Here is a 14,878-nt window from a genome sequence, read left to right as displayed (position 1 = left end):
TTTTCCTGCCTTCAAATTCACTGGTCTCTCACTGTACAGATCTATTACTGGGTAATGGCATCTGTTAAATTATGCTTAAAATAGTATTCCCATCAGTTTGGCGTATGCGCAGAGCATTGAGTAGGACAGCTCCCATCAGTATCGGCACATGTGCAGAGCATTGAGTCGGACAGCTCCCATCAGTATTGGCGCATGCGCATAGCATTGAGTCGGACAGCTCCAAGTAAAACGCTCTATTGCACTTGTGCTAAGACTATGATGATCGGCGTATGCATGGGATAGATATGGGTCCCACCCCGGAGACTTGCACATATCTCCACCACAAGAATCCATAGAGCTTTATTGTGTCCATTCATTTTTCCTTTTTTTGCGCAGAGCATTGAGTCGGATAAAATGGTACTCCCATCAGTATTGGCGCACAGCATTAAGTCGGACATCTCCCATCAATATTGGCGCATGCGCAGAGCATTGAGTCGGACAGCTCCCATCAGTTTTGGCACATGCGCAGAGCATTAAGTTGGGCAGCTCCCATCAGTATTGGCGCATGCTCAGAGCATTGAGTCGGATAAAATGGTACTCCCATCAGTATTGGCGCACAGCATTAAGTCGGACATCTCCCATCAATATTGGCGCATGCGCAGAGCATTGAGTCAGACAGCTCCCATAAATATTGGCGCATGCGCAGAGCATTGAGTCGGACAGCTCCCATCAATATTGGTGCATGCGCAGAGCATTGAGTCGGACAGCTCCCATCAATATTAGTGCATGCGCAGAGCATTGAGTCGGACAGCTTCCATCAATATTGGTGCATGCGCAGAGCATTGAGTCAGACCGCTCCCATAAATATTGGCGCCATGTGCAGAACATTAAGTCAGATAAAATGGTATTCCAATCAGTATTGGTGCAGAGCATTGAGTCGGACAACGCCCATCAGTATTGGCTCATCCGCAGAGCATTGAGTCTGACAGCTCCCATCAGTATTGCCTCATGCGCAGAGCATTGAGTTGGACAGCTCCAAGTAAAACGCTCTATTGCACTTGTGCTAAGACTATGATGATCGGCGTATGCATGGGATAGATATGGGTCCCACCCCGGAGACTTGCACATATCTCAACCACAAGAATCCATAGAGCTTTATTGTGTCCATTCATTTTTCCTCTATTAATGGAAAAATGGCTGTGCAAGTGCAGCTCTCTGTTTGCTTCTATGGAAGTTCTGAATTGAGCACATCACTCTTACTCAGCTTTCTTTTTATTTTTGGAGAAGTGAAGTGGATTGTTCTGCGCATGCGCAGCAATCCCTCCATTCTATCATTGTGCTCTGCCCCTGCAGGGGATTTGGTGCTCTGTATCTGCAAAGAAAACAGAATTCCTGAAAACTATAAAGATGTATTAAGAAGTTAATCGACAGGGATAGGCATTCACTTTAAAAGGCCCGATGTTGCATATTCATGCCATTTTACTCTCGAGCCTGAACTCAAAAGTGACGTTTGCCGACTTCTAAAAGATCGCGGTAACTTTACTGCACTGTTAAGTTTCAGGAGTCATTGAAAAAAAGGCAGCAGGGTTCCTGGACAATTAGCAAATCCAGCGAAACTAGGAACTTATCATACGCCATGACTTATAACTAGTGTCACTGGCACTTCAAGGCTCTTCCAAGTGCAGAGATCTAATTCTCCGTCCTATTTCAATTTGGATAATGCAAAATGCCATCTCCCCCTTCACTGCAGGAGACAGAAAACCTCCGAGCAGCCGGTGTGCTCTCTTCAGGGTGGAAGAATATGGCAGGGGAAAAGAAATGTTTATAGAAAAAGAAAAAAACGTAGTTACCACGATAAGGGGATCGGATAAATAGGGTGGCAGATGGATACACATTTGGTGAGAGGAAAGTACACATCCATTTATAATTTATGACACACAGAATGGAAGAGAGACCTTTAGGTTGTAAACAGGGAACTAGTGATGGAGCCGAAGGAAAATGATGTTTGTGTTGAGTATTTCAAGTTATTGGCAAAAGGAAGATCAGAGAGATTAAAAAATACAATATTGAATGATACAAAAATTATAGATTTTGTTTTTCTTTTTTACTCCTGGGGTTTTTCCACCTTTTGATAAATATTTGAGCATCTCCCGATTTAATTTGTTTGCATGAAACTCATTCCCACCAGTGCGGAGCCGGCGTTCTGGTATTTACCAAAAGTGACAATTTTATGGACGGTGCCTAGAATTTTTTATAAATTGCAACTTTTGTTGAGTATCTGTCAGTACATTTACATATTGGAGGATGGGCATTACAAAAACACTAGTGTTGGAGTTTGGTTGCTTTACATATGCTGATTACTCGAGCGGGAATAGTTGTGGTCAGGTACGCTCGGTGCTCAGCCCAGTGAGAGCCATTTGCAGTGTTTGAACCACTCATACTGGGTGTATCAACAGCATGATCGGATGTAGTGGGCACCAAACAAAAAAAAAATGGAAAAACGTAACCGAACTACCAAATTAGTGACTTCCATTGGGGTTCAGGTCAAGTCCGGGTCCCAAACTGAACTTAGTCTGGCAGAACCCATCAAACCGAACTTCCACCGGTCCGCTCATCACTAGTTATCACACTCATGCAGAAAGCTCTACCCAAAGCTGCACTTAAAGCCGTCCATACATATTACACAGCTGTCGGCCAAACGACTGCTCAACCGACAGCTAACTCTCATAGCTGCTCCATACACAGAAACGGACTGGAGCTCCTATGCTCTCCACCAGACAGTCGTTGCCAGACTTCTCCACCACACGGTCGTTGCCAGACTTCTCCACCATACGGTCGTTGCCAGACTTCACCACCACACGGTCGTTGCCAGACTTCTCCACCACACAGTCATTGCCAGACTTCTCGACCACACAGTCATTGCCAGACTTCTCGACCACACAGTCATTGCCAGACTTCTCGACCACACAGTCGTTGCCAGACTTCTCCACCACACAGTCATTGCCAGTCTTCTCCACCACACAGTCATTGCCAGTCTTCTCCACCACACAGTCGTTGCCAGTCTTCTCCACCACACAGTCGTTGCCAGACTTCTCCACCACACGGTCGTTGCCGGACTTCTCCACCACACGGTCGTTGCCAGACTTCTCCACCACACAGTCGTTGCCAGACTCATTTGCCAGCAACTTATCTCCAGGCTAAACATAAAGTCAGCAACCCAAATCCTTTTCTCCCCACCCATCAACAATTGGGGAAGTTAGGGAGGCCCCTCAAAACATTAGGGCAGTGTTCACTAACTCCAGTCCTCAGGAGCCACCAACAGGTCATGTTTTCAGGATTTCCTTAGTATTGCATTGGTGTGGGAATCATCACCTGTGCAGGTGAACAAATTATCACCTGTGCAATACTAAGGAAATCATGAAAACATGCATTGTTGGTGGAGTTCGGGAACACTGCATTAGGGAATTATCCGATCCTGCTGAAATCAGTATGGTATGATTTGCCTGAAGTCTAAATTCATCCAAAGTGTAGAGCTCATGTTCTCATGTGCAAGATTTCTCTAGAGCTGCACCAGTTTTCTGGAATGTTCTCCATCTGGCTGTTAACTGGATGATCTAAATCCAAAGACTTTACTGTGTCCTAAAATGCCATATTTGTTAGACAGGATTTCAAATTTTATAAAGTTTGCCGTTTAAATTCTTAGAACCCAGTTCCTAATTTAACAGTTTCTTCCACTCGCCTTAATGTTAAGTGGGGTCTGTGGCTGGTTTAGTCTTTGGGTTCCAAAACTGAAATGTTTGGGAACCACCACCTCAGATGATATCACCAGATACAATGGTATATCCCCAGGATGGACACAATACAGATTGAAAGCCAAATGCAGGTTACCCATCTTTTCACGCGACTGTGTCTTCACACAGCTGTGTCTGGTTTTCCAGGTCTACCCTATTTACGTGAACAAAATTGCAATATTAGACACCGCCGCATTCACATTGATACTGGTGTATAATGTGCTACAATGAAGGAGCTGCAGCACATCAGTGAGTATCACTTTTCTCTTATTCTGTCGATCCATGGCACACTCGATGGTTGGACCTTCAGCCAGTGAAGATAGACCATCAATGTTTCCTTAGCCTTCACTGTCACCAAAATGGGTCTGACCACTTCTGGATATAAATATGTGGCCACCAACCTTTGCTTAAACGTTCCACCTTTTATGACCTTATAGGACACATGAACTTGAGGTGGCAACGATGATGTTGCACCTGGATACTAATCGAAAGAGGTATTTGGCGTTTCCAGTAAGTGAAATAAGGTACGCAGCTCTGTGGTCCAGACTGGTCACGATCGACCAACATGGCAACTGGACCAGGGCTCTACAAATCCTTTTGCTCCACCCATCAAGTAATAATAGTTATTCCTTCATTTTAGAACATTGCCATATTTTTGGACAACTTGTTTTTTAACGTCTCGGAAAATCTCTTTATGGTTTAGGGTCCTATTACTCTAAATATGGTAGATTTGTCCATGGTCCTCCAATATACTGAAGACTTCCATAGCTGGAGAAACTTCTAGCAAGATTCTGATTTACTGATTTAGTTTTTTCTCTTTCTCGCTCTCTTTGCCTTGATCTTTTCTCGATAGAGAACTTTCAGATCAGACGACCATAGCTTGGGAAAAGCAGCAACATAGAAATTGCAGATTGTGCCGTGTCTCTGTCTGTCTGGAAATGAGGAGCACTCCTCAAGCTAATTAGGCCATGTTTGCATTGTGATATGATGAGCCACTTATCATATAGTCTCGTATCCATGTACAAATAATGTCTCCAGCCTGAAGGCACAAACATATCGGAGTCGTCTCCGCCACCAGCCGAGGCTGATTCTCATTGATGTGCAGCAAAACCGCACCGAGTCCTAATGATGCTTCCCAATCGCTCTGAAGACCGGACCATTGTCACTTAATGAAGACCAGCTTTCACATGCCGTAGCGGAGGCCCTGTGAACTAGAATCAGCCGCGTCTCCATGTCTCACTTTAATATTTACCTTCGCTGCTCATCTCCTTCCTGTCTACGTTTGAGACTTTTTTTTTCCGTGTTTCTTTGTGGTTGCTCATTTCACTCACTTTCATTCTCTCAGTGTTTTCTATCATTACTGCTCCAGGTAAATCTCCCCTTTATTTGTTTACAGGGGCGAAAAATTGAGCACTTGGAAAGTTCATTGCAGTAAAACTTGGAAATCATATGGCAGTAATATCTGAGCTCTTTAAAACTTCTTAGCGGAAACTGACAAAGCAGTACATCTGCACTGGGGTCTGCAAGTTTCGAGGGGAGTGCTGGCATCCGCAGGTGTATTTGGTGGCAGTGGGTCCACAAATGGAGGATGCTGGGGTCTGCGAATGTGGAGGAGAGCGCTGGGGTCTACAAGTGTTGAGGAGGATGCTGGAGTCCGCAAGTGTAGAGGGGGGGGTGCTGTGGTCTGCAAGGGTTGAGGGTGGTGCTGGGGTCCACATGTGTTGAAGGGCACTGGGGTCCGTGAGTGTGGAATGGCGCTATGGTCCACAAGTGTTGAGGAGAGCGTTGAGGTCTGCAAACATTGAGGGGGTTGCTAGAATCCACAAGTGTGGAGGGGGGTGCTAGAATCCACAAGTGTGGAGCTGGAGGGGGGAGTTCTGGGATACACAAGTGTGAAGAGGGGTGCTGGGTTCTGCGAGTGTGAAGGGGAATGCTGGGATCCATACATGTGAAAGAAGGGGGCAGGGCGCCAGGGTCTTCAGTTGTGGAGGGGGTACTGGGATCTGCAAGTGTGGAGGGGGACGCTGCTTTCCAAGTGTGGTGGGGTGCTGGGTTCCGCAAGTGTGAATATGGCACCAGGGTCCTCAAGTTTGAAGGGGAAGCTACTTTCCACAAGTGTGGAGGAGGCATGGGATCCATACAGTAAATCTGGATGGGGCGCTGGGGTCTGTAAGCGTGGAGGAGGATGCTGCTTTCCAAGTGTGAAAGCTTGAAGGGGTCTGCAAGTGTGAAGGGGGGTGCTGGGGTCCCTAAGTGTGGAACAGGAGGGGGTCGCTGGTGCTCGCAAGTGTAGAGGGGTATTCTACTTTCCACAGGTGTGGAGCAGTGCTCTGGGGTCCACTAGTGTGGCTGGGAATGCTACCGTCCACAGGTGTGGATGAGGGCTCTGGGGTCTCCAAGTGTGGAGGAGGGGAGTGCTGGGATCCACAAGTGTGGAGGGGGATACTAATTTCCACAAGTGTAGAGGAGGTGCTGGGGTCTCCAAGTGTGGAGCTGCTCAAGAGTAGAGCCCGCCCCACATGCGACGTTTGCCAGAATGTGTCTTGAAAAGCATCAATCACAGCTTGTTCAGAACATTGCTGTTTAACCATTTAGAGGCCACTGTCAATCTCTGACAGCAGATCAGGAACAAAGTAGATGTGGAACTGTTACTGTGCGGCTGAAGATATGGCATAAGTCCAGGAAAGTTGAATGATGGTGGCTTCATTCAACGCGTTTTGAAGTGTCACCCTACTTCTTCATCAGGAAATCCACCGATATCACCTATTTGGTTATATTGGTGGATTTTCTGATGAAGTGTGAAACGCGTAGAATAAAACCGCCTTCATTCCACTTTCCTGGATTTATGCCATATGTTCAGCCGCGCAGTAACAGTTCCACATCTACTTTGTTCTGCTGCGGCTTTTTAGCACGTGGACTCTGCAGCAGCTGACTGCATGCTTTACTTCTGGTTGTGTGACACACATTCCCTTATTACTCGTATATGTCCGCTGACTTGGACATCACTTGTACGTGTGTGATTTATCGGAGGAAGGAGATGTGATCTCCAAAACGTGTAATAAAATCACGATTTAACCGTTGCTGCTGACCAGCTTCTTACGGCAGCGCGGGAGTCCACTTCTATTCGGTCTTTTGACGCCAACTCCTTGTGGTTCCTGCTGCAGCCGTAACTTCACGCTTTCAATAGCACGATTTTCACAGCTGCATCAGGTGAGCACATCTGATATTACCTACAAATGTACTTTAACATTAGTACCTTATTAGCACCTTTTGTCTTTTCAGTTTTCTTCATATTGCCATGATTCTGACAGCTAAGTCACGGCTCTTTACAAACATACAAACATCATCACTGTCCCCATCGGGGCTCACAATCTACATTTCCTATCACTATGTCTTTGGAGTGTGGGAGGAAACCCACCAAAAAAAACAGGAGAACATACTATACAAACTCCTTGCAGATGTTGTTCTTGGTAGGATTTGAACCCAGGACCCCAGCGCTGCAAAGCGACAGTGCTAACCACTGAGCCACCCACTTTACAGTTCTAGTCACTTAGCCACCCATTGTACAGTACTAACACCTGAGCCAGCATACAGTACTAACCACTGAGCCACTGTACAGTACTGCTAACCACTGAACCAGCCACTGTACAGTGCTAACCACTGAAAAACTCACTGTACAGTTCTAACCACTGAGCCACACTGTACAGTACTAACTGAGCCAGCATACAGTGCGAACCACTGAGGCTGACTGTACAGTTCTAACTACTGAGCCACTCACTGTACAGTGCTAACCACTGATCCACTGTACAGTTCTAGCCACTAAGCCACTCACTGTACAGTGCTAACCACTGAGCCACTCACTGTACAGTGCTAACCACTGAGTCACTCATTGTATAGTTCTAACTACTGATCCACACACCGTACAGTACTAACTGAGCTGGCATACAGTGCTAACCACTGAGGCTGACTGTACAGTTCTAAATACTGAGCCACTGTACAGTTCTAGCCACTAAGCCACACACTGTACAGTGCTAACCACTGAGCCAATATAAATTATATATATTTTTTTTCACTATCCAGAAAGCTTTATAATTGAACAATTATTTCCAGCACAAAAATACAGTTAATTTTCAAATTACAAACCCCTCCCCCCCCCCCCACCCGGCCTGTCCCCCAAGAAAAAAATGAAAACTATTACTATTAAAAAAGTGTAAATAATGCCAGGATCTTAATACTGCTATATATGTATGAATGAATATACAGGAAACAAATGTTTTTTTGTTTTTACATATCTTTGTATTTATAACCTTATTTTTCTTATAATAATCCAGCAATTGTTTCCCTGAAGATGTATCTGTTTTTCTGGATTATCCAATGCTGGATTAGGGGACTGTGCCTGTATTTGTATTCACACTTGGATATTTTCCTGTTTTCTATTCCTGTATATATACAATATATGCTGTTCATGTCTCCGGTGAAACAACGATGTATTATTTATAGCAGGAGAATGTAAATCTGCGTTAATGCAATATGGTCATGTTTAGAAATTGCTCATTTTTCAGGATCAAAATCCCCCCCCCCTTTTCCCTTCTCCCCCCCCCCCCTCTGCCGCTCAACCACTTGTCACCGAACAGTTAATATCTCTCCTTTCTTCTTCCTCCCTCCGCAGGGTGAGACGGCTCCGTATTCCTGGGCATCTCTGAGCGGTGAATTCAGGTCTCTCCTAACAGCAGAACCCGGGAAGGATCCGTGACAGATGGGGCGAAGTCACAAACTTGCAGCCTAAGGCACGGAATCAGTCGAAACTTTCCAGAGTGTGCCCATATTTACCTGATCGGGGGGGGGGTGAAAAAACACAAAAAAATCCTCCAAATTCTGCCGAGGAAGCCGCAGCCATCTGGTGTGGCCACCACCATCATCGTCACTACCACCCTCCTCATCATCCTCGTTCCTCCGAACGTTTCGATGTCTTCCGCTTTATACGAAACGGTGAAGAAGAAAAAAAAACCAAAACATCTCTGTGGCCTGTTGTGTAACGGCCCTCATGTATCCCATATGTGGTGCCACATTGAATTTCCGGATAAATCTCTTTTTATCCTTTGTACTGGATGACATGGTGCCTGAATTCTTTCTTTTTTTTTTTTTTTTTGTGTGTGTGTTTTTCGCCGACTCGATGGCAGCCAAAGCTCCGGCTTCAAACATTCACACTTGGCTGGATTTCTACCTATGCTGCCAGGTTATCGTCGGAGCCTTATTGTGTCCTCAAAGGGCCACAGGGTCTAAAAGGAGGATCAGAGTGTGACTGGGCTAAATGGGGCAGCCATCCATGAATTGTTTCGCAGGCCGGCGTCGTCATTTTTTTTTTTTTTTTGCAAATTAATGACTCCCTGGCACGGTGGCTTTTAAGTGAAGGTATTAATGAGAGGTCTGGCAGGTATTCCCAGGATTCTCAGAGTTACATTTGCATTTAATTAATCTTAAAGAAAGCTGCAAGATAAACAGCTGTAATTCATAGTAACAGGGGAAATCTGCTGCACAGTGCCATCTATCCGATAAACTCGCCGCTCAGACACTTGTTTTTGGAGTGAATAGATAAAAGGGGGGGGGACGAGCGACTTTACATTTATTTTTCTAACACTTTCCAGATAAGCAGAATCTTCAGATTATTTATCATCGCCGGATTTTTTCATTTATTTAATTTTTTTTTTTTTTTCTATTACCGTAATGTTTTAAGACTCCAAACCCAATAAAGAGATTTATGCAAATGTTGACAGAACGGCTTTATTTGTTACATGTGTGCATCGAGACGGAGGGGCGACGACTGCAAAACCCAATATGTAAACATGAAAAGATTCCTATAATGCATCTCACATCGCTAGATTGCTATGCATGTTATAATGTATGGCATAAGGAAGGGTTAATATTTGGTGTCGTATAGGCCGGTCCCCTATATGTCACCCATAAAGAGCTTCTCTAAAGGGGGCTTTACACGCAGCGATATCGCTAGCGAGCGTACCCGCCCCCGTCGTTTGTGCATCACGGGCAAATCATTGCCCGTGGCGCACAATATCGTTTGGAGCCATCACACGGACTTACCTGCCTAGCGATGTCGCTGTGGCCAGCGAACCACCTCCTTTCTAAGGGGGCGGTTCGTGCGGCGTCACAGCGGAGTCACTTAACGGCCGCCCAATAGAAGCGGAGGGGTGGAGATGAGCGGCCGTAACAGCCCGCCCACCTCCTTCCTTCCTTCCTCATTGCGGGCGGGCGCAGGTAAGCTGCAGTTCGTCGTTCCCGAGGTGTCACACGTAGCGATGTGTGCTGCCGCAGGAACGACAAACAACCTGCGTCCTCAAGAATCAACGATTTTTTCAAAATGAGCGACGTGTCAACGATGGACGATTTGGTGAGATTTTCCATCGTTAACAGCCGCTCGTTGGTGTCACACGCAACGATGTCAACAACGATGCTGGATGTGCGGCACAGATATATCGTTAGATACGTCGTTGCGTGTAACGGGGCCTTAACTCTGGAGGACCTAGCATGTCCACACATTACCTGCATTGCACATTGATTTCAAATTGATCTATGTAATACCCAATTTCACCTGTAGGAGTGCTGCTGGGAAACTGCAAACTTAATGCAGGGTTATCTAGCAGATTTCAGCCTTTCACTGGACTCTCTATGATCAGAGGACTCATCAGAGAGAAGTGATTGTAGTGAACAATCCCATTTAAAGGGAACCTGTCATGGCGGGGTTTTTTTACATTATACTGCCCCCAATGTGTTTTAAATTCTGCAATGTGCATCACTAACATGGTTTTAAAAACAAAAAATACAAGTATTTATCTTAAAAAAATGTTTTATATACTTAGGTGAATGCAGTACATATCTTAGGATTCAGTTACAGGGGTGGAGCTTTTGCTGGGATCAGTCATGGTCACTCAAGTTCAGGCATGATTGCTTTTTTTTAACTTAGTCACACCCCCAGCATTGTAATTTATTACACCACAGGTCCTTCACCATCACTTCTCTGCTGAGCTCCGCCCATTATGGTCACATGATCGTGACATCAGCACAGGTCCTGCAGAACCACTTCTCTACAGGTCCTTCAGCATCATTTCTCTGCTATGCTCCGCCCATTATGGTCACATGATTGTGACATTAGCACAGGTCCTACAGAACTACTTCTCTGCTGCTAATTACCACAGGCTCTTCAGTATCACTTCTCTGCTGAGCGCCGCCCATTATGGTCACATGATCGTGACATCAGCACGGGTCCTGCAGAACCACTTCTCTACAGGTCCTTCAGCATCATTTCTCTGCTAAGCTCTGCCCGTTACGGTCACATGATCATGACATCGGCACAGGTCCTTAACTAGCATTGGAGAAATGGTGGGGTTGAAGGATCTGTGCTGATGTCACGATCATGTGACCATAATAGGCGGATCTCAGTAGAGAAGTGATTCTGAAGGACCTGTGGTAATCGGTAACATCTAAATCCCAGTGGCCAGAGGGACCTCTGCTGATGTCATGCCCATGTGACCAGAAAGGGGCGAGGCCTCCACCGACATTGCTCATAACAAGAAGATACATTATTCTTTTACGTCCACATCGGCATAGAGTTGATTATACAGTAATAGAAGCAGGAGTCTAGGTGTAAGACTAGGGTCAATCCTGAGAATCGGAGTCCTAAATAATTGTATAGACGGAGTCGTACTGCTCATGCTTGACTCTATGGGAGTTGTAGTGTGCATATGTGACCACTGCTCCATGCATTTCTATGTGATTTGTAGTGTGCATATGTGACCACTGCTCCATGCACTTCTATGGGAGTTGTAGTGCTCATATGTGACCACTGCTGCATGCACCTCTATGTGAGTAGTAGTGTGCATAAGTGACCACTGCTGCATGCACTTCTGTGGGAGTTGTAGTGCTCATATGTGACCACTGCTGCATGCACTTCTGTGGGAGTTGCAGTGTGAATATGTGACCACCACACCACTCCAGTATACAGTGGTTACACACGCTCATTACTACACCATTCACATGGACATTGGATCCCTATATTTGCAATTGATGGGGTCCCAGTAGTCGGACCCCCATTGGTCATACAATGATCACCTATCCTATGACCTCCAGCTCCTAGCAGATCATACTGAGCCGCTTCATTTTAGGTTATGGCCCTGTTCCGTCTATTTATCATCTCTTTTAATGCTCTTCTATAAGTCGCATCATCTTTTGTATCGTCGGCGGCATATTTTTATTTAGTCAGCGTCAAATATATAATTCAGTAGTACTACAGATCCCAGCATGATACTGTTTACCCCTGCTAATGAGGGAAATCTAGGGGGCACTTTTAGGCTATGTGCCCACGCTGCGGATTTACCGCGGATTTTGCCGCGGATTTCCCGAAAATCTGCAGCAGCGGCACTTCCAAGCCATTTCAATGGCATTTTGGAAATGCTGTGCCCATGCTGCGGATTTTTCCGCTGCGGATTTGCCGCGGATTTTGATCCGGAAAAATCTGCAGCATGTCAATTATTGTTGCGGATTTTCATCCGGATTTTGGCTTTAAAATTGGGAAAAAAAAAAAAAATCCGCACCAAAATCCGCATCACATCCGCGGCAATTCCACGGCAAATCCGCACCTTTGAAAAGGTGCGGATTTTGCGGGAAAGCTGCGGATTTTGATGCAGAAAAATCCGCAGCTACATTCTCCCGTGGACACATAGCCTTAAGGGTCACCATCAGATTGCATTGTTTGCAGAAGTGCGGCTGGTTGCGTGGAGCTGTGTACGATTTACGGCCTCATTCTGACGATGGTTCAGGTGCTCGGGAAGCTGCCCATCGTGCCGTCATCAGCTCTGATAACATTCCCTTGGTTGGTTTCTGTTCTCTGGCTGCTGCTCGCAGTTGGCATTTGCCCCTGGAACGCTAGAGTCGTGGTACGAGGCCAGGAAAATGTGCGCTGCCATAACACAGGAGTAGGGGGGAAAGCGAGGAGGGTGGAGGAGCAGATGATACAGAACTAGTCGCTCCGTTCTCTGATACTTTCTAATGACGGTGAATGGGGTCAGCGCATTCTGTGCACATTAGCTAAATAAACAGAAGGACATGAGGGTATACTGACAGCTGACGACCGCCCGTCCTGCGCTCGGAGCCCCATTATCAGCTCCGCAGTGTCAGTACACTGAAACAATTAATATACTACTATTATATGTCGCCGCATTGAACTAATGTTCTATGCTGTATCTACACGGTATATACTGTATATATGTGACCTTTTATCGTAGGCAACGGTGTAGTTCTTCATTTATCCTGTGAGGGGTGCTGTAAAGAAGCCGAATGTTTGCTGCGGTCTGATTTAAAAAAGACCCTTTTGTTTCATTAATATTCTGGGCCTTATGGTGCCGTCCAGATCGGTAATGTGGGTTTCATTTATGAACATATATTTCCCGTTAACTCCCTTTTGTGGGCTACACAATTTATAAAACTCCTCCTCCCTACTTCCAGTTGCCAGTTATTAGTTCCACTTACCCTGGTTCACTCCTGTTTCTCTGCTCATGCTGAGCTATTACCGTACTGACCCGCCGTCATGTTTTGAATAATCTCCCCCACGACAACTTTGTTCCCAAGTTGTCCTCTTGGTAGTGCCCTTGCTTTTCGACCATTCTCTGCCAGCACGCTGCACCATACAGCAGCCACTCCGTGGACTCAACCTCTTCATTGATGCAACCCAGGGGTCCCAACATATTTTCAGTTAAATGGTGGCCAGGGTTCCCCTTGGACATGCTAGATGGAGTGGCTACAGCTAAGCCTCTCCATGAAGGACCTTTGAAGTTCTGCTAGCTTCCACTAATGGTGGAACTCACAGTATAACTAGAAAATAAAAATATAGATCAATCCCAAATAGTGATCAATGAAATGGAGGGTTTGTCCCATTTGGTTCAGGACCTTGCAGAATGCATTCAACATCTTGAAGTTTCTCAGACCTTTTGTCTTTATCTCTGAATTTGTCAACAGCCTTACCCGAAATAGTTAGACATTTTTCTGATGTTTTACAAATATGATTGTTCTATTGATTTGAAATCACACTCCCACCGCCCCAAGGGCAAGCGATGGTAGGGGGATTGCAGCAGTCTGTGCTGTTGATGCTAGATTCAAGAAATTCTGAGGACGCAGTGTATGGTTGGACCATGCAGCTTATTCCCAACGTACTGTATTTTGAACTTGAAACAATTTTATCAGAAATATGATGAAAGAACAACACACACGCAAAAAAAAAATAGTTTCTTGGAATAAAGACTCCCCCACACTATTGCTCATTCACCAATTTATCACAAATGTTCCCACGAAGCTCCTCCTTCATAGTACACGTTCCCCAAATGCAGCTCTGGCGACTGTGAATAGCAGTAAAGTACAGATATTCACAGGCACTGGGGGATGACAAGTCTCACTGAGCTCAGCATTGATTGCCAATGCACCAGGGCAATCGGTAAGAGCCGGGCAAAGCGCTGGAATTGGAGAATCTAATGTAATGTGCTACTTCTGGGCGGCTGCAGGCTGCTATTTTTAGGCTGGGAAGGGCCAATTAATCAAGGACCTTTACAGCCTGTTAATACCAGTTCCCAGCTATCTGGTGTACCTTGGCTGGTTATCAAAAGTAGCAAGAACTGCACATCTAATGATGAGTGAGTTTAGAAAAATACTCGGATTCGCGATACTCATAACGAGCACTATCTAACACACGCGTATGCATTTCAAATAGCGTGTGCAATGCAAGTCAATGGGGAATACTCGCAATGTAACAAGTAACCCGAATGCCGCACTATTTGTGAGGGTAGCAAATAGTGCGGCATTTAGGATACTCGTTAGGCTATGTGCGCACGTTGCATACTAGCCCTGCAGAAATTTCTGCAGCGATCTGAAGAGCACACGTGCGCTTCAAATCGCTGCAGAAAATGTCCGTAGTAAAAAAAAAAAAAAAAGCCGATTCCATGCGCTCTGCCTGCAGCTCCTGCCATAGACAGAGCAGGAGCTGCCGGCAAAGCGCACGGAAGAAGTGACATGTCACTTCTTAGAACGCAGCGCTTCGGGCAGCAGCCGAA

At 45.7% G+C, this 14,878-nt stretch overlaps 1 protein-coding gene across 2 annotated transcripts in view; it reads left to right on the top strand.

The window, feature by feature from the left end:
• QTMAN (queuosine-tRNA mannosyltransferase) overlaps positions 1 to 9,520 on the top strand; it is a 295,652-nt gene extending 286,132 nt beyond the window's left edge. For both annotated transcript variants that reach the window (XM_075317177.1, XM_075317176.1), the window contains exon 10: positions 8,440 to 9,520. In XM_075317177.1, the coding sequence (XP_075173292.1) occupies positions 8,440 to 8,523 (84 nt within the window). In that variant the 3' untranslated portion in view covers positions 8,524 to 9,520. The remainder of the gene's footprint in view (positions 1 to 8,439) is intronic.
• Positions 9,521 to 14,878: the final 5,358 nt, after the last annotated feature.

This window comes from Anomaloglossus baeobatrachus, chromosome 7, assembly GCF_048569485.1.
Source record: "Anomaloglossus baeobatrachus isolate aAnoBae1 chromosome 7, aAnoBae1.hap1, whole genome shotgun sequence".
Lineage (NCBI taxonomy): Eukaryota > Metazoa > Chordata > Amphibia > Anura > Aromobatidae > Anomaloglossus > Anomaloglossus baeobatrachus.
This window is presented reverse-complemented; position numbering and strand designations above follow the sequence as displayed.